At 40.0% G+C, this 24,934-nt stretch overlaps 1 protein-coding gene and 1 long non-coding RNA gene across 3 annotated transcripts in view; one reads left to right on the plus strand and one right to left on the minus strand.

Annotated features, from left to right (window-relative positions):
• dchs2 (dachsous cadherin-related 2) overlaps positions 1-24,850 on the plus strand; it is a 35,607-nt gene extending 10,757 nt beyond the window's left edge. Inside the window, exons 5-20 of the mRNA XM_044347368.1 lie at positions 951-1,979; positions 2,073-2,260; positions 3,353-3,452; positions 3,537-3,706; positions 4,693-5,536; positions 6,757-6,996; positions 10,955-11,089; positions 13,319-13,528; positions 14,011-14,871; positions 14,955-15,068; positions 15,819-16,030; positions 16,130-16,281; positions 17,332-17,462; positions 17,562-17,848; positions 18,294-18,435; positions 20,684-24,850. Coding sequence (XP_044203303.1) covers positions 951-1,979; positions 2,073-2,260; positions 3,353-3,452; positions 3,537-3,706; positions 4,693-5,536; positions 6,757-6,996; positions 10,955-11,089; positions 13,319-13,528; positions 14,011-14,871; positions 14,955-15,068; positions 15,819-16,030; positions 16,130-16,281; positions 17,332-17,462; positions 17,562-17,848; positions 18,294-18,435; positions 20,684-23,295 — 7,427 coding nt within the window. The 3' untranslated portion in view covers positions 23,296-24,850. The remainder of the gene's footprint in view (positions 1-950; positions 1,980-2,072; positions 2,261-3,352; positions 3,453-3,536; positions 3,707-4,692; positions 5,537-6,756; positions 6,997-10,954; positions 11,090-13,318; positions 13,529-14,010; positions 14,872-14,954; positions 15,069-15,818; positions 16,031-16,129; positions 16,282-17,331; positions 17,463-17,561; positions 17,849-18,293; positions 18,436-20,683) is intronic.
• Positions 5,434-24,934, minus strand: part of LOC122979695 — a 50,442-nt gene continuing 30,941 nt past the window's right edge. The window contains exons 3-5 of one of the 2 annotated variants that reach the window (XR_006402901.1): positions 23,136-23,268; positions 10,935-11,052; positions 5,434-5,520 (exon numbers count right to left, since the gene is read on the minus strand). This is a non-coding gene — a long non-coding RNA (uncharacterized LOC122979695). Of the gene's footprint in view, positions 5,521-10,934; positions 11,053-14,708; positions 14,796-23,135; positions 23,269-24,934 lie in introns of those variants that run through there. The other variant, XR_006402900.1, reaches the window with a different exon arrangement.

Genomic DNA, 24,934 nt, shown 5'->3' on the forward strand with positions numbered 1-24,934 from the left:
TGCGGCCACATATTTATACCAAAACACACCAGAAACATTGTGCATGAAACCATTTATACTGTATATAAGGTTGGTTGGAGTCACTTGACCTGCACACTGAGGAAGACAGAGGTTAATTTTAATTTTTAATTTCAATTAATTTTTTTCTTAATTTGTCTTCTTACCCCAGTTTTTTTTTTCCTTTCTTTCTTTTATCACTTATTTTCTTCTTCACCCTCACACAAATCCCTTCAAACACTCTCATATACATCAACTTCTTCTTATTTCTTAGCTCAGCAAAACTCACATAATTCTTCTTGTTTTTTTGTTTTGTTCATTTTGTCTCCTTTCTCTTCATCTCAACTTTCAGGACTCTGAATTAAAACTACATGCTATATTTCATGTTTTGTACAGTATGTCGGTTCACCCAAATTACCAAAAAATATCTTCTCTCACTTACCTCTAGTGGTATCTAGCCTCGTAGATAGTTTTGGTTTTATTTGCCCAATTTTTGAGATATACAGTATGTCTCAGAGATTTCTGCCTCCACCACCAGTGCAATGAAGATTTGTGTCATTTTAATATTAAAAAATAATGTTTAAAAATTCAACAGTAGCATCTTTTTCTAGAAATTGTGTACCCGTTTGTCTGATTAATTCACATATCTTATTGTAAACAATTTTTATAACATACCGTAAAAATGCTCCCTATGAAAGGAGTTGACTATGACCTGTGGCACTTTTTCTAAAGAGAGATATTTATATTGGATTTTTTAAAATGTAAATTTTTACTACTGTGACCACCACATATGAAATCCTAGTAACATCTTTTGTACTGAGATGTAGGCAGATACCTCAAAATCTGGACAAATAAACCAAGTTTTACATGGCTTCTCCCAGTAAACAAGGTAAACAAAAAAAAAGATTTCTATTTTTGCAAATAAATAATGTAAATAATCTTTGTCTTCACAGACTCTATGGAATCTGTATCGTACCGAATCTCCTCTGGCGACCCTCAGGGTTTGTTCTCAGTCCATCCAAAGTCCGGCCTGATCAGCAACATCAGACCTCTGGACCATGAGTCACAGCCGTATGCCCTGCTGGTTCTTCAGTCCTTCACTGACACTTCCCCTGTTTACAGCACCACACAAGTCAACATTACTATAGCTGATATTAACGACAACACCCCTCTCTTCCCGAAACTCACTGACACCATCACAGTGTCCCAAAACACTCTCCCAGGAACGGTGTTGTTCATCACTCATGCACATGACTATGACAGTGGAGCCAACGGGAGGGTGCATTATTACCTAAAAAGTAGCAGAAATGGTACGTTTGCTGTTGACCCCAACCTTGGGACAGTGACATTAAATCAGAGCTTACAGGTGGATCATCAGCAGAGGTACAGCCTGGAAATTGTGGCAGAAGACGAAGGAGAACCCTCCCTGAGCTCCACACTGATCCTCACAGTCAACGTAGACCGAACAGCTGCCGAAGACAGTCTTGCCTTCGAGACATTAGTCTACCAGGTGGAGATAGGCGAGGGCTACCGGAAGGATTCACGGGTTATCCAGGTGAGGGCACACAGGAGCCGTGGAGCTCACACATCAAACTCAGGTCTCACTTACTCCTTGGAGGCAGAAGCGGGGTTCCCACCCGCTCCGTTTCGGGTTCACCCAAAGACGGGATGGTTGTATCTCTCTCACAACCTCGACTACGAGACAGAATCCATGTTTCGTTTCCGGGTGCTGGCCACAGCGAAGGAGGCCTCGCTGGCTAACACCACAGCTACAGCCTCGGTGATCGTACTGGTGCTGGACATCAATGACAACGCTCCAGTGTTCAGCAGTGAGGTGTACTACTTCACCGTGTCAGAGGGGTCGTCACCTCAAGGACTGGTGGGAACAGTTAAAGCTGTGGATGAGGATTCTGGGAAAAACGCCCAGCTGTCCTACATCCTCCTCTCAGATGGAAAGTTCTTCCGTATCAATGCTAAAACAGGTAGAACTTTCACACTAATAACTAATCATTTTTTGCTTTACCGTGCAGCCGTACAGTCCTCGCCCTTTATCTGTCCTCTCTGCACGCTTCCAGGTGAAATCATCAACTGGGTGGCGTTGGACCGCGAGCAGCACAGCCAGCACAGTCTGAAGGTGATGGTGACAGACCAGGGCCACCCTCGTCTCAACGCCACTGCCACCGTTCACATCCTGGTCACTGACGTCAATGACAACGCACCACTGTTTACACACCTGCCTGCCAGCAAGGAGCTTAACGTTCAGGTAAACATGTTTGGATTTTACGTCCACATTGGACTTAGAGAGTCCGTCTGATCCTGTCAGAGTGAATCCTTCTTCAGATGCAAAGTTTTTTACAGAGATCTAAACCAAATTTGATACTAAGAATAACAAAATTATTTCCTTATAGATTATAGCACTTTTTAAGCACTTTTTAAAAACTTATTTTAGTGTTGAACAACGGAGAAAACACTAATACAAAACAAAATCAGATTTTTATGTCTTCCTCTGCTTTTACTTTTTCTTGGATATAAGTCTGACATTTAAAATTGCAGTCTTTTATTTTAGTGAGAGCAAAATGCTTAATATAATATTTATTTTTCTGTAGCATTGTTTATTTTTACTGAGGCAACTGCTCTATTGATATTTTGTATAATAACATTAATTATCTATAACAGGAGCTCCCTGTGGGCCTCCCCTTAGATAAAGCTTGGAAAAAGGCACCCTCTCAACCCCCCTTAGTTTACTTGCTTAATTTCACTCAATTGCTGAATGCCTGTGGGATCATGATTATGTTATTTGATCCCATAGAAACTCAACAATTTAGCCAAGATAGCCTAAAATTGCTGTTTGACATAACATCAGACTACACCAAATATATAAAAAAGTCTGTCCCAAGGCATTAGTTTATGACTTCGGGTAAATAGGAAAAACAGTAAAATTCCCCTAAACTACTGTATCTCTGAACTATCTATGTAATCAAATCACACACATTTAAGCTATTCTATGTGATCTCCTTTTAATAACTAATGTAATATTTTTTCACTTCCATTCACTGAGCCTCCCCTGGGGACGCCTGCCTCCCGCTTTGAAAATCTCTGATCTATAATATTATATATTTGACTTCACTTTCTTAAAACAGTGTGTGAGCCTTTATGACTCATCCAGAGCATTAGGAATAATATTTCTGTTTAATTATATTATTTCAGTGGTTTTCTTAAGGCACTTTTTAAGACGATGTGTCATAAATCACTTGACTAAAACAGCAAAACCACAGAAGTGTGCAGTTTGGTTCATATGGTCACATATTGATATCCAACCTAATTCACACTGTACATCCTAATCTGTACATTGCAGATATGGGCTGGTCTACCTACAGGATCCTTGGTGACAAACATGTTTGCCAAAGACTTGGATGCAGGAGAAAATGGAACAGTTACCCTCTCGCTGGTCACAGGTGAGTTGTGAATGTCATGTACTGTTATTGTGTGTCTCTTTTATTCATGAGTTCCTCAGTATCACCGCCTTGTGTTTCTCTCAGTTGATCTAGAAGATGAGGCTTTTAGACACTTTGAGATTGATGGTGAAACTGGAGACATCAGGACAACAGAGCTTTTCAACCAGAACGCTGAACGATATTACACTCTGCAAGTAACAGCCAGGGACGGCGGAGCCACACCTCTGGAGGACACCGCAGTCATTCATGTACAGGTACAGACTTTCCTCTGCTGAATACTGTGATTCATGTTTTTTTAAGTGAACTTCCTGCTACATTAATCTACTTTGTATATAGTTCATTCTAATTCAATTTCTGATCAGAGTCTTTAAGCATTGAATTAAGTAATGATTATATGATTCACTCTTTTATTGTATGTTACTGCATTATAGCTTAGCCAGAAACACTCCATTGAAAAAATGCAGTAAAATTATCATTTACAAAAGATATTTCTTAAAACTGTATTTGTTATAGAACATGAGGACCACACAAAAGTTTTCCAAATCAACAAAGTGTGGTTTGATCAGTTTGTATGTTTTTGTTTCAAAGCATTCTGCCTTCTGTCTCTAATGATTATTTAAGCATAATCGGCAGATTTCTATACAAAACCAGTTAAAAAAACCTTATTTCTATCTGCTAGAGTCGACACATTGAATATTGCTGGCTCCAAAACATTCACATCCAGACCATCATAAACAGTATAAACATGCAAAAAATTACAGCTCCACCAATGATGAGATCACATGATACAAAAAAAAACATGATCCCATAATTGATCCGTTGTGTAGATAAAACTACATAGTAACTGTCATGAATCAGGCTGTAGTCTCTACAGGAGATGTGCAGAGAGAAAAGCTATTAGGAAAAAATCCATAACTAAGTTTGGCAGCAGAGGGAGACATTTATATATTTATAAGCACTCATGTAGACCATGAGGTGACACAGTGTTCAGCACGTAGATCCAGAAAGGTTCACGTTTTTTCTTCCTTCAAATCTCCTCCCCCGGTAAATTTTACAACTCTTCAAAGGGGTCCAAACAATAAATCTCTCTCTCTTTTGGCCTCTTCCAGCACATCTGTTGGAAATATATGATTCTTTCTGTTTTTGCTATTTATAATTCTACTGCTTTTTACATTTTCTTTTCTTTTTTTTTGCAAATAAACAAATTACCAGTGTAATACTGTATGTATTTCACATGCAGGTTCATGGAGTGGAGGCTCAGTTTGTCCACTCTGACCACCAAACAGTGAGACGTTTTTCGGTGAGAGAGGACATGGAGCCGGCGACTGTTATCGGCTCTGCCAGTGTTTCAGGTAAAGGGAAATTCCACTATTCTATCACTGAGGGCGACGGGAGTGTTCACTTCGGCATCGACGGCTCCTCTGGTGACATATACATAAACCAGCCACTGGACTATGAGTCTGCCATGCAGTACTTCCTCGTGGTTTGTGCTGAGGATGTAGGACTCGATCCTGCAGCGAACGTGTCAGTGCTGGTCAGCGTGATAGTGGAGGATGTAAACGACCACACGCCATGGTTCCCTGATAAACTGGTGATGTTCGGTCTGCGGGAGGATGCTGCAGTTGGATCACTGGCGTTTGCTTTTCATGCCAGGGACGCTGATGGGACCTTTCTGAACAGCGCCCTCCGCTACTCCCTGACCTTTGACCCAGGACGTAGTGGGTTGTCTTCACGCTTCCCCTTTCAGATGAACCCTTACACAGGGACCTTGACTGTAGTGGCACCTTTAGACCGTGAGACGACCCCCAGCTATGCCTTCACTGTAACAGCCACCGACCAGGCGAAGAGGAGGGACGAGCGTAAACAGACGTCAGTGACGGCTCAGGTCTTCCTGTTGGATGTGAACGATAACCGGCCAGTGTTTGTATCAGCGGACACAGTTCAGGTGATGGAGGACACAGAGGTGGGGAGTCTGCTGCATCATTTTGTGGCCATAGATGGAGATCAAGGTGAAAATGGTGTTGTATCCTACGTCATCATGAGTGGAAACAAAAAAGGATTCTTCACACTGGAGGAGAAAACAGGTAGGATTTGATTTTTTGCTCTGATAATGGACAACTTTTGATTACATTAAAGACGCAACAATCAAGGTTAAAGTAATACAAGCAAACATGGTTATAAATTAATAAACACTCAAACACTTATATCAGCAATATATCAGCAGTGTGACCAGATTTCCCGACCACATAAGAAAACAACAGAACAATATGAGCATGGAAATTCATTCTTGACCTTGGGATTAATATGTGATAAAATAATCTCAACTCAAGGTCCATTTACTAGTTTTTTCATAGCTTTCAACCACACTACACAGTACTCATTAGCAAATGGCTCAGGTGTCATCATGCGACCTAAGTGTGGCATTGAACACATGATAGCGAGCGAGATGCAGTTTAAAGCTGTGACAAAACAAGTGGAAGGCTTTCATTTCATTATAATGCCACTGAGTTGAGTTTTAGAACTACTTTGTTTTTGCTAAGTACAGACTCCCTTTTTTTGTAAAGGTATCGGTAGGGTGTAATAGGACATTAGCAGCAACTTGTCAGACAAAACTTTTACACCCCTGACGGTAGTATTTTTAAGAGATCTAGTTTGTTCAGTAAAATCACTAAAAAAGCAGTGAACATGCTAGCAAATACATGAAATCTTGATCCTCATGTGGACTTTGGTTTATTTTAGCAACAATAATAGGATGCAGACAGAATTAGTCAAAAAAAATATTAAATTCAACATCATTATGCTAGTATTTAATTCCTGATGGCTAGAAATAATTCTCATTCTGTTAAATAATTTTTAACAATTTTTTTTCCAGATTATGTAGCTCAAAGAGGAAGGGATTTTTTGGGGGTGGTTTATCAAACCACATTGTACAGTTTTGAAGTGATTATTTTGAGAGGTATAACTGGTGCATGATACGTGAGGTTTGACGCCATCTCTGATATTAAATTGGAAAAAAGTCTCTGCAAACATTAAAATGCGACAAGTGCATCGTAGAAAAGCACAACTTGAATAAATTGAGAAAAACTCCAGCACACACTCTCACTTACTGCTGGAATATTTACTCGTTTACGATGTTTCAGTATGTCTGAATTATTTCAGGTGTACCTGATGAAGGTCAGACAGACCAAAACATTGTAAACTAATAAACTTTTTCTCATTTTTATACAAGATTGCTGCATTAAAAAAATGATTCCTCCTTTTGTGGCCATCATTTTCAAAGTCCATCTTGGTTCATCTTCTCTAGGCCTCTTGTTTCTCTCGGCCCCTTTGGACTATGAGACGCAGCGTTCCCACCGTTTGACCGTCCGTGTGGTGGATCACGGTCTACCCGTGCTTTCCTCGACCCAGACTCTGACAGTAGAGGTGGGGGATGTGAATGACCAGCTGCCCGTCTTCGATCAAGACATCTACAACGCCAGTGTGGCAGAGAACAGAGACCCTGGTGAACCGGTCACCAGGGTTTCTGCCACTGATAAGGATTCAGGTAATAATTATCAGCATTTTATATCCTCTTGTGAGTTTGATTATTTGTTAGTCATGACTAAGCTGCTTTTGTCAAATAACACTCTTCAACGAGATTATTTATAATCAAATATTGCAAACCATATTTGTGACAGAAAATTCCAACAGTGAATGGATTTTATTCTTAAGAAGTGCATCCAAATTCAGTTATTTCTAATCCAATGATTGCCCAAATATAAAAATATAGAACCAGGATGACCCAGCAGCATCAAAGCTATTTGTCTCTGAAGGCAGATTTGATCAGAGTGTGATGGATGCTTTAGTCCAGAGACAAACACAGAAGCATCTGCTCTGTACTTCTAGTCACTAACTCTGTCTACTCACCTGTCCTCTGTTGTTTGTACTGAGGGATTTCCCTTTTTTTTGGAGTGTTTTCTCATCTAAATTAAGGATCTGTGGATAGAGGGTGACATTTTTCATACAGATTGTAAAGCTCTCAAGGTTTTTGGCTATTATAAATAAAAATGACAACAGAGGCCGTTAAGAAATAAACTGACTGGTCTCTAAAAATGTTTTGATGAGCTGCAGTTCTGATTGCAGCATTCTTGTAGCATTCAGTTTAACCTGAAATAATCATCCTGTGGAAGAAATGGCAGTTTGCTTCCATGGTGCCTAGATGGCAGCACTAGCATGCGTCCATGAAGCCAAGCAGCCTCAAACGTATGCATTAAACCAAACAGTGACACATAAAAATGGAATAAAACTGAAGATATTAAAACATTCATGTAGGAGTTTTTTTCTTTTTCCGTGTCACTTCAACCTGTTATTACTTCATGAGTTAAATATTGAAAATAGGAAATTCCCCCACAGCTTTTCTTCTGTTTTTCTTCTGTTTAAAAGGTAACATAAAGCAAAGCACCACATGACAAAATCCAGTTGAGCAGCAGCTCACCCTTCCATGTTTTGGTTTAACTTCAGCAGCACAGTGAATCAAGGTTATCGTCTGTTTAGTTTCACTCCATTAGCCGTTTAATTGAAACCAACCTCTGCCCCTTTCCCTCATGTGTTGCTCCATTTGTGTCTTTTTCATATGCTACGTACACTGTACATCCCACCAAATCTCATTCATCTGACCCCTAATCATATTCGCAAATCTACACATCAGCCCTGTTTATTTTAACACGTTGTGTGCGGGGCCTCCTAAATCCCATTTCGTCTCCTCGTGTTGACAGTACGAGTCCTTTTAAATACTGCTGGCACCCGGAGGTGGAGGGCATGTGGCAGGAGGATCTGTACAGGAGGGGTTTTGATGTGAACTAACATTCTTGGGGGTGAGAATTGTCCAAGAACAGCAAGCACACAGCTCCTCTGGGAGATTTGAAAGGTCCTCTCTCATGATGATTTCCATAATCCAAGCCATCTGTGCCAATAGGCCCCGTGTTTTCATCTGTCTCCTCAAATCGCCCCGTCTGGCAGCTCAGCCCGCTCTCCCACCAGTCTTATTTGATTATCATTTGTGCTGCTTTTTTCCCCAGCGCTCCCCAAAAATGACCATTGTTTTGTGCCTGTGTTGGTCTCTGTATCCAGTTTCGAGTGTGACAGCTAACCTGTGTAACGCTCTGCATGTCCTGGATTTCACTTTGTTCAGTAAATGTTTAAATGTTTGGAGGGAATAACTGTTCTGTCTTTGGGGTCACAAGGAGACAAATTTATTATTCATGGAGATGAATGTGATCCAATCGTACTTTTATGGTAAGATTTGATCACATCAGACTTACCGTGTACACATTCATTTGCATCAAGGAGTGCTAATTAACTCTTTGACTTTTTGACTCTTAACCCTCATAATTGTTTTCTAAATATAATCAAAAGTATGAAGAAATTGCGGTTTATGTTATGAACTCAGTCAACTGTGGCAGGAAAATCTGGTGAATGTTGAGTATAATCTTTTGTTCTGAGTAAAAATGAAGTCACACAGAAAGCTTAGATTAGGCGGCTTTATTAATCCCTTTTGTTATTTGTGTCTCTTTTGTTTTTTGCAATGACAAATAACAAAAGAATCATAGCAGATATTACGTATATATGCCTGTTTTGTCTGACCAACAATCCCAAACACAAAGAGATTCAATTTTCAATTACTTAAAACAGGAAAACACATGTGAGAAGCTGGAACCAGAAAATGTTTGATGTTTTTGCTTGAAGAAAAATTGAAACGATTAAATGATTATCAGAATAGTTGCCAATTAATTTTATATTGATCATTTAATCAAGTAATTGTTTCATCTCTATTCTATTAAGAGGAGTTAGTGTAATTAGTAATAAGGGTAGCTCCGAATCCTGCCGTTAACTATAAAAATGATGTAAGAAGTATTGCTCAATTAATAAAAAATAAATAAATAAAAGGCCAATCATTAAGCAATATATATGTAATTACTGTAAAAATGAAAAGTAAAGGAAAAAAATACAACCCATATCTCAGAAAACAAGCATCTTGGCATTCATAAATGGTCACTCATCACATTTTTTAAGACAGCTAAAAACACCTTTTCTAATGAATCAGGAGTCAGTCTGGTTATAGAAACATTGGCAGTAAAGTTATTACTCCAACCTACAAGAGCATGAACGCTTTGGTTTACTCAAATTACAAAGATAACAGATTTTCTCATTTAGCTCCAGTTGTATCCAGCCATGCAGATAGTTTTGGTTTTATTTGTCCAGATTCTGTCTCTGAGATTTCTGAGGTGAATTAACTATTGTTTGTGCTGAGAATTTAAAAGTGAGATACACTAAAATTCAAGCAACATCTCTGAGCTGAAACAGTGTCTGTGTTACTCTGAATAATCCACAGAACAAACTGTGACCAGTTTTTATAGTGACTAACTTGTACTCACAGTTTCTGCAGAGATCTTCTGAAACTGACACGATATAAAAAAAATACACCTTCTGTAGCTGCTACTGGACGCTGATAAGCTTCACTAACAGAGTTTGTGTGTAGCTTAAATGCTAACTTTTATTCTTTTGGTTGATGTTTTGCTGCCAATAGAAGAACGTTCGAGAAACAGGGTCAGACCAGAGCAGCACAGTGTTCAGATAAGTCGGGTTTTTTGCCCACATTATGTTGTGTGATGGTTCTGTTTTCAATTTGGTGATCAGATAAGGCCTTCTTGAAATAGAAGCAGTCATAAATATAAACTCACCTGATGAGCTGCTAAACTGAATCTCTGGTTCGAAGAAAAATAAAACTATTTTATCGGTACTGATGGAAAACATGAACGAACATCATAGGAAGGTAGGAGCTTATTTTAGACTTGGAAATTTGATGATTTCACACGTGTTTGCATTTCTTGTATTGAAAAATCTTAATCGTTCCAAGGCTGAATATTTTTGTAAGATATTTGGAATAAGCAGAAGATTAGACATTACATTCACACCTAAAAATATTATTACACAGAACCATAAATGAAATATAATTTACAGAGAAGGCAGATCTTATCAACTGAGGTAGGCAGATAGATGTTCAGTTAAAGTAGGATTTGATTTGCTTGTTTGAAGGTGATATGTTGTTGGCTTTTTAATGAGGAGATTTCTGTTTTAGCAGCTAATAGAGAGTACCTTGTATCTTTCATGATAGCACATTTCTGTCATGTAAATCTTCTGAGATGTTTTCTCTTTAAATTTATGGATTTGTACGGTATGTATGTATGTACCAGTTGCCCTTGATTCATCTCTTCTGGCTGTACAGTAAGATCTGCCATGTGCATCTGCTTTCTAGTGTCTAAGCTCACAGTCTGGGCACAGAAGGACTCAATTCAGTCACCATAACATTAATAACAGGACCTTAATTTTTCTTTTTTTTTTTGTTTAGTTTAAGTAGTTTTCCTCACACTTTTTAAAATGAAGCTACATCAAGGCCCATAACAGTGTTTAGTCCAGCAGAGCTTATAAAACATTTGTATTTACCGCCTGTTTCTGTCCCTCAGAGGAGAACGCTGTGGTGTGGTACAGTCTGTTGCCGGGCCCCGGCTACGACCTCTTCAGCATCAACCCTTACACCGGTCTGATCACCACTACCTCCTACCTGGACAGAGAGCAGCAGCAACATTTCACTCTCAGAGGTAGGACATTTGAGCAAGCACATGCTGCCAGATACACACATAAACACACACTGTTAAAACCTGCTACGCCAGAAGTGACAGAAATGTAAGCAGATGTAGGGCTCTGAAAAACCTCAAACTCTTGTTGTCAAGTAGTGACTCCAGTTTTGGTGATTTTCATGTTTCGTTTTCAGTTTGCTGCTTGTTTTTTTGTAATTTAACAAAATTCTGAAACCTTTGTGACGCCCTTTCTAAAACCCTGCTGGAGATAAAGACAAAAACATATTGATGATATTAATGAAATAACAGGGTTTCCCGTAGCATTTTATAGTGGAAGCAACCTGTCTCTCCTGCAAAAAAAGCACATCCACCAGTGTCAGAAGAAATTCTTACACTTGACTTTTTAAGCTTTAGGAAAAACGAGCAGTGACGCTACATCACACAGCAAAGACTACACATTAAATGAGTGAGGCGGTTGTTTAAACTGTGTTAGTAACTATATTGATAAGATGTAGCGAGATCTGATTCATCTCAGCAGGTGATAGTGATGGATTAATCTCATCATATATTCACTGCGACATATTTAATCAGAGCAGCATGTTGCAATGTTGGAAAAAACCCTCCAAGTTTCCAAGTTGGGAAACTAGTGACAAACAACTCAATCAGTCCCAGTTCGATGTTGATTTATGGGGAAAGAATTCACCCCTACAGTGACCAGTTGGACTGCATCAAGTTGAAGGTCAAGTTAGTACTGTAGACTCGTATCATCGATGGCTGCAATCAGATGGTGCAGTGGTGTGGGGGTTGGCAGCACTATTCTGCGAGAAATCCTGGATAAAATGGTATTTCAAAGATATCGCCTGACATTGCCGTATGTGACCCTGAGGATATACACACATCCACAATCCGACTGTTTGAAAGACTGTGATTCTGTTGTTTGCTCAGTGTTCCTTTTTGGCATTTGAATCAATACTTGGCTTAAATCTTCCTCCTGAAGGGTTATAAAAACATCTAATGTCAATATTAAAACAAAAAAGAAAGTACATAAAGACATTTTCTCATTCCTTACGCCTCTCTGTTTCTCATTCTCTACTTTCTCTCTTGTCATGCTTCACAGCCAAAGTCATAAAGAACTTCAAGGTCCACCCCCACGTTATTCAGCAGATTGATTTATAAACAGTAGACGTTTAAAGAGATGTGGTACTGTACGTATATCTAACCTCTGCTGACTGCTGCTGCACCCTCAACCTTTTTGAAGTGTTTGCTTTCACTCTCTCATGGGGATACTCAGTAATTACATTTAAACTATTCAGCAGTGTTTAGTGATAAACTGCTTTCAGATGTTTTATCATAATATTTGTACAGTCAGCAGTATGGCGAACAATTACATCTAATAACGAAATATAATAACAGGAAAGTCTGAATGTCTTGAAGTTGTGCCAGAATCACACAGGGCTTATTGGGAAATACCGAAATATGCAGAGACAATTTTTTCTGGCTGCAGATGAATTTTGGAAAGAAATGAAATACCAAGTTCTTTTCAGCAAGTATTAAAATCTGTCGCAGTGCATTTTATGTTGACAGGATTTTTTTTCTCTTTCTAAGAGTCAGTGCTGCTATTAAAAATGTAATCTGGCTTCAGTCTTAGGTCAGCAGAAGTGGTGCCAATAAGATTGTCTCATCGTTGTGCTTTTAGATTGAGAGTGTTGAGCAAAATTGTATATTTCCATACAATCTATTACATTTAATACTTGTCCCTTTGAGTTATTTACCAATAGCTATATTTATTCCTGTACATTTGATTGGGAACTTGTCTGTAGGTGGAGATTCTGTGTGGATTTGAGTCCAGAAAGTAAATAAGAACAATAAATCAGGGGACGTCATGGTGTTCTCACAACGTCCCCGGTTGAGTCGTAGCCAGAGATATTTGTTGCATGTCATACCACTTTCTCTCTCTTACCTACTGTTTCCTGTATATCCACTGCAGCCTACTAATAAGGGCAAAATGTTAAATAATAGTAATAGAAACCACTTTTTAAAATGGGAACCCTGATGTTTTTTTCAAGCAGTAAAAATCAGTTGCTAAAAAAAAAATTCTAAATGTTGTGAAGCTTTAGGGGGGAAAAATTGGATTACTGATTTTACATGACAGTCAAATTAAGTTTAAGTATCAAAATGACTTTAAAGATTTCTGCTGAAATATGTTGGAGAAGAGTCAGAGTTTGAATTCCTTTCGATTCCTGTCCTCAGTCCAGGCTCGCGACAGCAGCACGCGGCCTCTTTCAGGCACCGCTACAGTGTTGTGCTCCGTGCTGGATGACAATGACAACCCTCCAGAGTTCATGCAGTCATCCTTCCAGATCAGCCTGCCAGAAAACCTGTCCCCCGGGGTCATCCACACTGCTCAGGCCTCCGACCCAGACCACGGAGAGAATGGAACTATACACTACTCCATACTAGGTAAGGAACACAGATTACACACAGATCTCTAGGTTACCCAAAATTATTTGGAAGATAAAACAAAGACTAATGGTAAAATGATTATCCAAACTCTCTGTTTTAAGTCTCCATCGCAGTTTTAAGACCAACTTTCTGGTTTAATTTGGAGTTATCGTACATGCAGTAGTTGTGCGCACATTTTACTGTACAATGAAGGATTATTAGCAACATTTCAGGTGCACTCAATTTCGGTTTTACCTTTAAAATACTTTTTACTTTTAGCTTTAAATTATCTGCTCATTTACAACCTCTCTGACTGCTCATGTCGAACTTTTTCACAGCTATCTTGTTGAATTTTTGAGATCTCAGCAATTACAGTGTGAACATAAGCAATAGACATAATTGCCAAATCCACCAAAATAAGACCCAAGTTGTAGTAAACCAAAACTATCCTTTTATTTCTGTCCACTGTTGGTTGTGACTACAACTCTGATTGTCTTTAGGTGAGGACTACAGAGGTCGCTTCACTATCAACAGTCACACAGGTGCTGTCAGCACCACGCAGGTCCTTGACCGTGAAGAAAGTCAGAATTACACGCTCACCATACAGGCCCGCGACTATGGCCCCACTCCACTCAGCTCCTCTACCCAGCTCCAGCTGGTGCTGCTGGACCAGAACGATAACATCCCCTCCTTCACCCGTAAGAGCTACCACGCCTCCATCACGGAGGGCCTACCTGCCGGAGCTGAGGTCCTGCGTGTTATCGCCCTGGATCCTGACGAGGGGTCCAACGGGGACATAACCTACTCGCTGACAGAGGACAGCAGCCAGGGGGCCTTCTCAGTCGACGCCTCCACAGGTGTGATCCGCACCACCAGGTCTCTGGACAGGGAGAGCAGGGCCCAGTACACCCTCAGAGCTGTGGCTACTGACGGCTGCACTCAAGGACCGCTGAGCTCTGTGGCATCAGTGACCATACAGGTGGAGGATGTGAATGACAACGTGCCAGTTTGTGTCCAGAATCCCATCAGCGCCTGGGTTACCATGAGGACTCTTCCAAACCAGATAGTTACCACGGTGACAGCAACAGACAGTGACCAGGGTGACAATGGCACAGTGCAGTTTTTTTTGTCTGATGAGGAAAATCTGTTTGACGTCAACGGTGAGACAGGTGAGATTTCACTGAGGAGACGAGTGAGAGCAGGTTTCTCTGGGAGGAAGCTGCAGGTTGTGGTTTCAGACAGAGGACAACCTGCTTTAACCTCCACCTGCCTGGTGTTTATCCACCTAAAAGGAGAACATGAAGGTTTACAGTTCACAAACAAAGTGTACAACGGCACTGTCAAGGAGAACAGTAGAGCTGGTAGGTTGGACCACTTCTGTTTCTGTTGTTTCTACTGATGACATTAAATACCTCATTAACATATTCACTCTGTGTTTGTAAAGGTACTTGGATTGCAAAAGTTGAGGCCAGTGACCAAACCAACAGCAGACAAAGGATCACATACACCATATTTAGTGGCAACGAGAATCACGTTTTCTCCATTAACCGTCACACAGGTAAGAAACATGAGATTTTGCAAACAAAAAGTTTTTTTTGTTCTTTTTTTCTGTCCTTCCAAAGTTGTCGCAGTTCACAGTTATCACTCACAGATGGCATTCTAGTTACATTATGTATTTTGAAGGAAAGTCATGCATGCTTTTATCTTCATTTGAATTATGTAATAGCACAATTTCTCATTCACTCATCCATTTTATTTTTCCACTACGGTATCCAGAAAATATCTTTAATATCCAGTTTCCATTTTGCTTTGTTTCTTACCAGTGAACGTTAACAATCCAACCTCACTATTTTTAGTATCTTTCTACAAAATGCCCCTTCAACTTATCTTGTACATCTTGTTGTTTATATACAAGTACTTCCTAAAGAAGTATGATTGTTGCCAGCCTGATTTTATCATGTTCTAGCCCATGTCTGCAATTGCATAGATACAGTTGCACAACATTCAAATAACACCATTCTGTGTCAGAGGATTGAATACTTTTGGCTTCTACAAAAGCATGAACCTATGTTCAGTTGTGTTTTTCTTTCCTTTACTTCCTCTTTATTTTTCCCTGATCTGATTAAAAAATATATATAGGCGTTACAATGCCAAAGTTGAAATATTATTATATATTATTCAGTTTTACATTTTATAATTTTGAATGTTTTATATTTTAAAATAAACTTTCCACTTTCACCTTGAATTAAAATGGGCTATACCACTCCTGAATGATGTTGTTTTATGCCGTTTTTTACCCTATTTTTAGGCGAGATCCGTGTTCAGAAAGATAACTCTCTGGACTTTGAGGTGAGCCCTCAGATCGAGCTGGTGGTGCTGGCTGACAACGGGCTGCAGACAGCTCACTGCAGGGTCTCCATCAGCCTGCTAGACATCAATGACAACGCACCAGTGTTTGAATACAGCAGCTACAGAACAGCTGTCTGGGAGGGACAAGTGCACAATACCTACATTACGCAGGTAAAACTATGAATATTCAAGCCCTATGGTATATATTTTATTGTGTTAACTAGTGAGATGATCCATTTTAAGACTTATCTCCTCCCATATTTTCTCCAGGTGTTTGCGTCTGATGCTGACAGCGGGATAAACGGGCAGATTGAGTTTGCAATTGTGTCTGGTAACCATAACAACGCATTCATCTTGGACTCTGTTCGCGGGATCCTTGCCACTAATGTTTTACTGGACCGAGAGATCACCCCTTCATACAAGTACGCTGATGTAACACATTAAATAGTATTTCTGTACCCATTCGTAGCATGTATCATAGTCAAGACAAGATTTATATGCTTCTACTTTGGAAATAGAGAACAAAAGTCCCATTTTCTGTCCTGGCGAGCCTCTGTACCATTAGCATCTGTGGGTTCTTTCATTGAAAGTGTCTTTCATTGGTTGTCTAAAAAGCTAAAACATGATACAGGAATTTATTGTCCATCTTCACAGTTAAATGTGTATCTACTACTGTACTGGAATTAAAAACTTGGTTTCAGCAACCACATATCCATCTAAAGACACATCCAGTCTTTGCCATGAGCTCACTGTCAGAGACTCAGGCTCAGGAAAGATGCAGTTGTTGAATGTTAACAAAATAATCAGTTTTATCTTTGTGAGGAGAGGGGAATAAGACTTCTCTAAAGTAGTTTAAAAGGGGAAATAAACTCCTTTTGTGTGTGGTCTCAGTGAGTCAGTCAGTTTGTTACACTGCTCACATGCAGATTGTAAACAGTGGCAGCATTATAGTTCACTAATGAGTCACTTGCAAATTCCAGATACATATTTGAGTCCTACAAGCTCATGCACGGGTTACTATTTTAATAAGCGAAACGTCTCTACTGTAAATGAGCGAGAGGAAATTATCTGTGTATCTAATGCAAATCGCAGCTTGCATCTTGCAAATTTGATGAGACGGGGCCCTGATCATAATTTCGTTATGACTGTGCACTGCCTGTCTTTTCTTCATAAGACAGTTATCTGACAGATTTACTGACAAGGCAAAAGAGTTTCAAATCACACTGAAATGGAATATCCTCCTGATTCAGCGATAACAGCATAACTGAAAAATGTCACTCAGTACAAGAGTCAGAATCTGCTCAAGTGAAAGTAGAATGATTGATGTTAGAAGTACAAATACCTAAAAATAACTGCTCAGTTTTTCATTTTCAGCACCATACTTAATACATAAATTTCCAGCCTAGCGTTATACATCAATACGCTATACGCTTAAGTGCCATCATTTGTTTACTTCTCTTATTATATTGCAGGCTGGTTCTGCAGGCAGCAGACAGGGGGAACCCTCCGCTCAGCAGCACCGCCACCATCAGGGTGAAAGTTGTGGACGTCAATGACAACAGCCCTGCCATCCCCCCCATGGAGCCTGTGGTTATAGCAGAGAGTAAGACCTTCTCCCACTGCCCTGCTCTCTGACTTGATGTTGTGTGTTTAAAGTTATGATCTATATCCACTTATCCTCACATCTTTGGTTCTACTGCAGATCTGCCAGCAGGTCACATGGTTACCAAGGTGATCGCAAATGATGTGGACCTCAGCTCAACCATCACCTACAACTTTTCATACAACAGTAGCACCAACAGCCCCTTTATTATCGACCGATACACTGGTGTGGTTACTCTGACTCGAGCCCTGGACTACGAGGAGCAGACAGAATACACTCTCACAGTCTGGGCGTCCGACTCCCTCCACCAGACCACCGGAGAGGTCAAAGTTCAAGTGCTTGATGTCAATGACAACGCTCCAGTCTTCAGCCAGGTCTCCTACCAGGTACAGATGATTTGTATCCATCAATGAAAAGATAAAGGTCACACATACAGCTGATTTGGGTCACCAAGCCATCAATAAGAAAGAAAATCCATACAATCACCACTGTAGCATAACTATAATCAACTTTTTAACAAGGCATGCTTTATTAAGGATTTATTACTTGTAATTAATATTATGCTTTCAATAAGGACAACTTGTAGGCAACCCTGTCGTCATTACCCTTTATTAATGACTTATTCTTATTTGTGAGTGCAGACTTGACAGCGTATTACAAAGTCATTATTAATAAAGAGTCACAAGGTTCTCAACCAATAATAAAGTCATTAGTTACAACTTGAAAACCCTTTATAAAGTATGGCTTATTAGAAAGTGTTATCTGACGAGCTATGCAGTATACATAATGATCTTGCTGGAGATATGACTCATTAGTTGTTCTTTCTTTAAGGTGGAGTTGTCAGAGTTGGTCTCAGCGGACACATTCGTTCTGTCTGTATCTGCTACTGACAGAGACTCTGGAGTCAATGGCAAGATCACCTACAGACTGCTCTCATCTCCTTTACAAGGCTTTTATATCCATCCAGACAATGGTAAGAACAGCTCAACTGATGGAAAAGACATCCTGCAATGACTCTGATATAAATGTCTCACTGACAATAAACTGTTACTGTGTGTATATATATATATATGTATAATATATAGAAAAAAGAGAGAGGTTAAGAAGTCACCAAAAGAAAAAAAAACCATTGAAATGTACCACAGTTCTTCTGTAAAAGACATTACTTCATGGTGACAAGTTTCATGACTGTCTGGGTGTCTGATTTTCATATTTTCATATTCATATTCTTGTTCCCTCCATTAAAATCATTTTTTTCTGGCATAGTTAAAGGGGCACACTCCACAAGAGAGGGCACAGAGAAAGTCTTAACCTGGTTATGAGGAGCTCAGCAAACACTATCAGAGGTTACCTAGAGTTTAAACTGTGCCAGTAGCAGTATACTTCTCCACTGTTTTATATTTTTATAGTCTTGGATGTACAGTTAAGTTTCATGGACAGGGAAAGAGAGAGAGAGAACGGGTTGAGATTTAGCAGCAGTGAAGGCAATTAGAAGTCATTGAGATAAAGTGCTTCAGAGGAGCCATGCCTATCCCATTATCTCCCTTTTAGAAATCCTTAAACCCAAGAAAGAAGATAAATCCTACATAGCTGAAAGCAAACCAGCACTCCTCAGTGCTGGCTAGTCTTTTCCACTCAAGAGTGATTTATGGGCTTCTATCATGTTTAAACCCCGAAGTTTAATATCAGAGAAATGTATTTGCCCTGTTTTGCGGTGAGGAGCACTAATGGAAAGTGAAATTTGCATCAGTGTTGACTAAAGCTCTCTAAAACAAATCCAAAAAATTTAATATGGTTCTTTTTGTGGTAAAGTGCCTCTCAGTTTTTCCATGCTTATATATTTAGCAAACAATGAATGGTACCGCTTTAGAGGAGAGCTTCAGAATTAATAAAGTCATCCTGGAGAGAAGTTTAAGTGGCAGTGAAGTGGAATAATACAGTAAATTGGATGGGCAAACACTTCATTGTCATCCAAGAAGAAAATTTGGTCTTATAGTCTGCACATGGAATTCATAAAATAATAGTCACACAGGAAATCATGTTGCATTGCTGTATCTAATGACAAGGGCAATTATGATTTAACTTGCAATACATTGTCATCCAAGCAGACAGACTTTATAGATCTTATTCTGGAGAGAAACAAATGCAGGGACAATTTGTGTATTTGTTAAACCATCTGTTCAACCAACTGAAAAGAGTTTTATAGTTTTGTTGAGACCAGATGTCAGGTCATTCTTATAGTTTCTCTACTTTGCTTGTAAGATGAAATTGACATTATAGTATGTTTGAATGAGTGCTGGATGTCTGTCTGACTGACTGAAACACATTGTTTTGATACAGGTGTTAAATTTATTCTGCCTTTTACATTCCCAACATAAAGACCCAAACATCTGAATTTAATTTTAACAGAGAGCAATACTTTAAGGAAATGTATTTCGAAAGCATTTTAAGCTGTATTGATTGATTTCTTTTTTGGCCATTTGGGGGCAGCAGAACAAGCTTAAATCTATTATGTTGTCACCTTATTGAGTTGTTATGGCAAAGCAGTTGCCAATTTAGTGTCAACACAAGCATTCATTTAGAGTCGTGTTTCTGACCACCTAAAGAATGTAAGTCAAAAATGAAAAATTCTTCTTTTATATATCTCTGGTATCTGAGAAACATATGTGGCTCTTCAGCTAGCTAAATACTGCATTATGAGCTTTCTGGCTGAAAACAGCTTCTTGCTACATCTGGAAGTGAAGTTCATGAGAGAGTAGTTTGCAGACCAGAAAACCAAAAGAGGGTGCTGAAAGATGCTAAAATGCTCTGTAGGGGAACTGAGTTGGGTGATGATTCTCTGTGGGCTCATCATGTTTCTGTCCACCTGCTGAATCAAAGTCTAATATTCACTCTCCTCTAGCTCTGTCTCTCAAATCCTGAGGGAAATCTGTCCCTTTAGCTGCTAAATGCTCCACTATGCTCACCAGGTAGTTGCTAACTGTGTCTGTTTGCCGTTTGATGCTAGTGTCCAGTGAGATTTTTTGCCGAAAACAGCTGCCTGCTTTATAAATCTATCTCCTTAAAGCTGAGAGGAGCTGCAATGCTCTGTAGGTTAATCACTATAAGCAGCGCCTCTGACATTATACATTATCATTTGATACACTGTTGTTATAAAAAATATCAATTATAGTAGTTTTAAAGAAATTAATTTACTCTTGAACACATTTTTTGTTTTGCAGGGTCTGTTTTCACTAACAAGCCCATAAAGGCCATCACAAACAGCAACCCAATCCATATTCTCGTTGAGGCCAGAGACGGAGGAGATCCAGTACGCTCCACTATCACCTCCATAGACGTGCTGATTCTGGACACCAACGACCATGCACCTTTGTTCCACCAGGACATCTACACTCTTACCATCCCAGAGGACACACCCACAGATACCACCCTACTGACACTCTCTGCAGAAGACCAAGACTGGAGCCCCGAAAATACCAATTTGGACTATGCCATCATCAGGGGAAATGAGGAGAAGCAATTTTGTCTGGAAGTAAAAAAGATTCAGGTTGAGAATCAGATGAAAAATGTAGGAAAACTTGTTCTGTGTAACCCTTTAGACCGCGAGACCACAGAGAGCTACGCGCTAACAGTGAGTGTGTCTGATCGAGGAATGCCTCCATTGAACAACTCTGCTGTCATTATGGTGACTGTGACAGACTGCAATGACAATGCGCCAATCTTTTCCAGCACAGAATACCATGCACAGGTGAGTGAAAACACCCAAGTCGGTACCAGTCTGATCCAGGTCAGCGCTCAGGATCCTGACTTGGGAACCAACGGCCTGCTGCATTATGACATTATCTCTGGGAACAGCAAAGGTCACCTCAAGCTGGACCCTCAGTCTGGCCTTTTGGTGGTGAACCACTCACTCGACTATGAGGAAGACTCAAAATATACCCTCACCATCCAAGCAGCTGATGGCATTGAATCATCTGAAGACCGTAAAGTGGCTTTTACAGTCATCTTTATCACAGTGTTGGATGAGAATGACAACACTCCTTACTTCATGTTCCCTACTGTTAACTGTTCTGTACTGGAAAACCTACCAGCGTTTACCCACGCCTGTTCAGTCCACGCTGTTGACAATGACTTAGGCCCCTACGGGCAGCTTACGTACTCGATTCTGTCCTCCTGCTTCATGGACTATGGCAGTGGCAACCCTGAGAGAAAGGAGGCATTTGCCATTGACCCCTTCACAGGTGATATTCATACCAGACAGACTTTTGATTATGAACGTGAGAGTGAGTACTGCTTTGTAGTGGAAGCCAGGGACAAAGGCGACAAAGCAGCTACAGTGAGAGTGCAGGTGGCCATCAAGGGAGTGGACGAGTTCAGTCCAGTCTTCACCCAGAAGCAGTACCGCTTCCTCCTGCCGGAAAACGCCAAGCTGGGAGAAACAGTCGGCTTTGTAATGGCGATGGACCATGATGGAGGAGTGGATGGGCTGGTGGAATACTCCCTGGTGAACTCATCACCATTCTTCTCAATAAACAAAACAATTGGTTCTATCTATGTGTCAGGTCCTGTATTTCGTGGACGAGGCAGTCATGCCAATGATAATATGGTGGTGCTGGTTGTGTCTGCAAGTAGTCCCAGATTGGGCTCCAGGACCACCGCCTCCCTGGTTTCCATTGACATCTCCAGCTCAGCAGAGGCACTCACTGGGATGCCTCTCAATGCGCACATGCTTGCTCTGAGTGGCTCATTAATCATGTTCCTCCTTGTCCTCGTCATTTTTGTGAGCTTGGTTCTCAGGTTTAAAATCAAAGAAGCCGCCATCAAAAAGGCTGCTGCCATTGCCTCAAATTTGAACCATGACACAGGTTCATTTGGCAGAACCTGTGTCCAGTCACAGAGTGCCATCTCTTTGCAGGAGATGACACAGCCCAGCATCTTAATGAACAAGAGTGACATATCAAACCCTTATACTCAGTCAGACTCAAGCGGACGTGGATCAGCAGAGGGTGAGACAGCTGAGGACCAGGAGATCAAGTGGATCAATGAGTATCCTTGCCGTAAAAGAGTTGAACCTGTGCAAGGGAACCAGGCCTTAGAGATCTCAGACTCTGCCGTACCTGGGGACAATATTTCCTGCCACTCTATTGATGTAGGGCCGGAGCAACTTTTAACAGTTAGTAAATGTTTAATCTCAGGGATGGCCAGTACAGAAAGCCTCCACCACTTCAAAGAGGAGGGAGGAGGTGAGGGGCTACTTCCTGCAATACTTAGGGTGAGAGATTTGGAGGAGAGCCTGGAGTCAAAAGGGTACGCTCCCCTATCTGAAGCCCAGGCGTCTGCGGATTCTCTGTCGTCACTGTTGTGTCTAGACGAGCAGATGCAGGGCAGCTACAGCTGGGACTACCTCCTGGACTGGGAGCCACAATTCCAGGCTCTGGCCTCCGTCTTCACCGATATCGGGATGCTCCCTGATGAGGAGCTCCAAGGCGGCCGTGAGGACTTAGCAACAGAGTTGAACTGTCTCATGTATCCACCGCCTCTTATAACAGGAGTGGCTCAGCCTGGCATTAGGACTGTGCCTCCACGAAACCCGGCTCGCATGCCAACCCTGAGCAGGAGGCCCTCTTACCCCAAATATGCCTATTCCCCTTTAGCCAGGAACACAGGACTCACCCCTTCAGCCATGACTCCCTCTTTCTCTCCATCGCTGTCCTCACTGACCATGAGGACCCCCAGTGCTTCACCAGTTGTGTCAGAGACAGGGGTTGGGGGTATCAGACTTGACTCAGGGCCCCTCACTGCAAGCCTATTGGAGGCAGAAATACAGGTGTAGACATGAACATTGACCAAACTGATCTCTGACATTCAGTTCACTCTTTCTCCATCTGAAGGTATTTGATCCCCATGATCACCTCAGTATTTTAAGAGACTTCAAGGAATGCCTCACTGTTCAATTTTGATTTTGGTTTATTATCAACATTCTTCAATATTTATGAAATACAACATATAAAACTTTGTCAGGGATAAAATGATAAAGCCCTGGATTTATTTCAGTCGTTGTCCCTATTTTCTGGTTTTGGTTTTAGACTCATGGGTTTCATTACTTTAGACTCAAGAGGGGCGTGACCAGGCAAAGATGTCATGTGAACATAATATAGTAGTTTCATTACTTAGATTAAGGTTGATTTCATAACTCGCTTCTGTAATAAAAACTAATATTAGTGAAAGCCAGAATTCAGTTTTGCATTATATCCTTATATTGCAGCACTTTGAATAAGAGCAGATGTTTCAGTCAGCAATTAATTATTGAATGTTTTATTGTAAACATGTTTATATGTGCACAAAATGAAACACTTGCAGTTGGTTCCAGCTTTTAAATGGAAACTTTTTCATGGTTGATTTAACTTTAATAACCAAAGAAAGGCAACATTGTTATGTGGTTATGTCTATCTTCCTGGAATAATAAAAACCAGGGTTTTGAATTCAGACCCATTTTTTGCCTCATTCATCTTAAACATATTCTGCCAATAAAATCCTGTGACGAACAGAACTTATTTTATTAGTTCAATATAAGACAGTCCATAATTTCAATATTCAGCCTTTCAAAGCTGGAAAAGAATCAAGGTTTATTCAAGCATTATCCAATTATTCAAAAAAAATCAGAGCATGCATTTTGTATGGATTCAGGATATAGGATTATATTGTCTCTCTGTCACTGGACAGTATGATGGCTGATTTTCATAAACCAGTCCGATGTTGTGGCTGTTACTTTTCTCCATGAATACAAATGGTCTGTTGTCTTTATCACTGTTTTGTGTGTGGTGACTGTAGACTATGGACACCATATTAATAAACAGCACTTTATTGTATGACATGTACAATTTCCAAGTAATTGTATTGAGTTTTTAGATTAATATATTTGCAAACAAATTTGCAACAAAAAAACTTTGTTCGGTATTTTGTTGGGTTTGGCATTTAAAAGGTATGCTAGTGTGGTACTGATTTTCTTTCATGGTGATTTTATATACATCATCAATGTTAAGTGTATAATGTTACAATATATTTAAAAACATGACCTCTTACTGTAAATGAGAATAAGTAAAAATCTAATTTAAAATTAAGCTGTGCATCCCTAATAAAGACAATCTTCTTGTGGTGAGGATAACAAGGAAAATAATCGAATAAAACAAGGACAGTATTTATCAGCTGTATTTTACCACGCAGTACCTCAACAAGCATCTGAGGTGAAGCAAGAGTTACAATAAATTCTCTTTCACTATGTTAAAAGCACTATCTTAACCTCTTGAACCATGTTTCCCTTAAAAAGCTCCCAAAGTAGTTTTATGTGTTTTATGTGTACTGCCACATAAAAGAACTATACTTAATGCTTATATTGAGTGTATTAAGTATTAAGTATTAATTTTGAAGTCATATTCATTTTATAAATTTTCATTAACTGGACACTATTATGT

The sequence above is a fragment of the Thunnus albacares genome, chromosome 3 (genome assembly GCF_914725855.1).
Source record: "Thunnus albacares chromosome 3, fThuAlb1.1, whole genome shotgun sequence".
NCBI lineage: Eukaryota > Metazoa > Chordata > Actinopteri > Scombriformes > Scombridae > Thunnus > Thunnus albacares.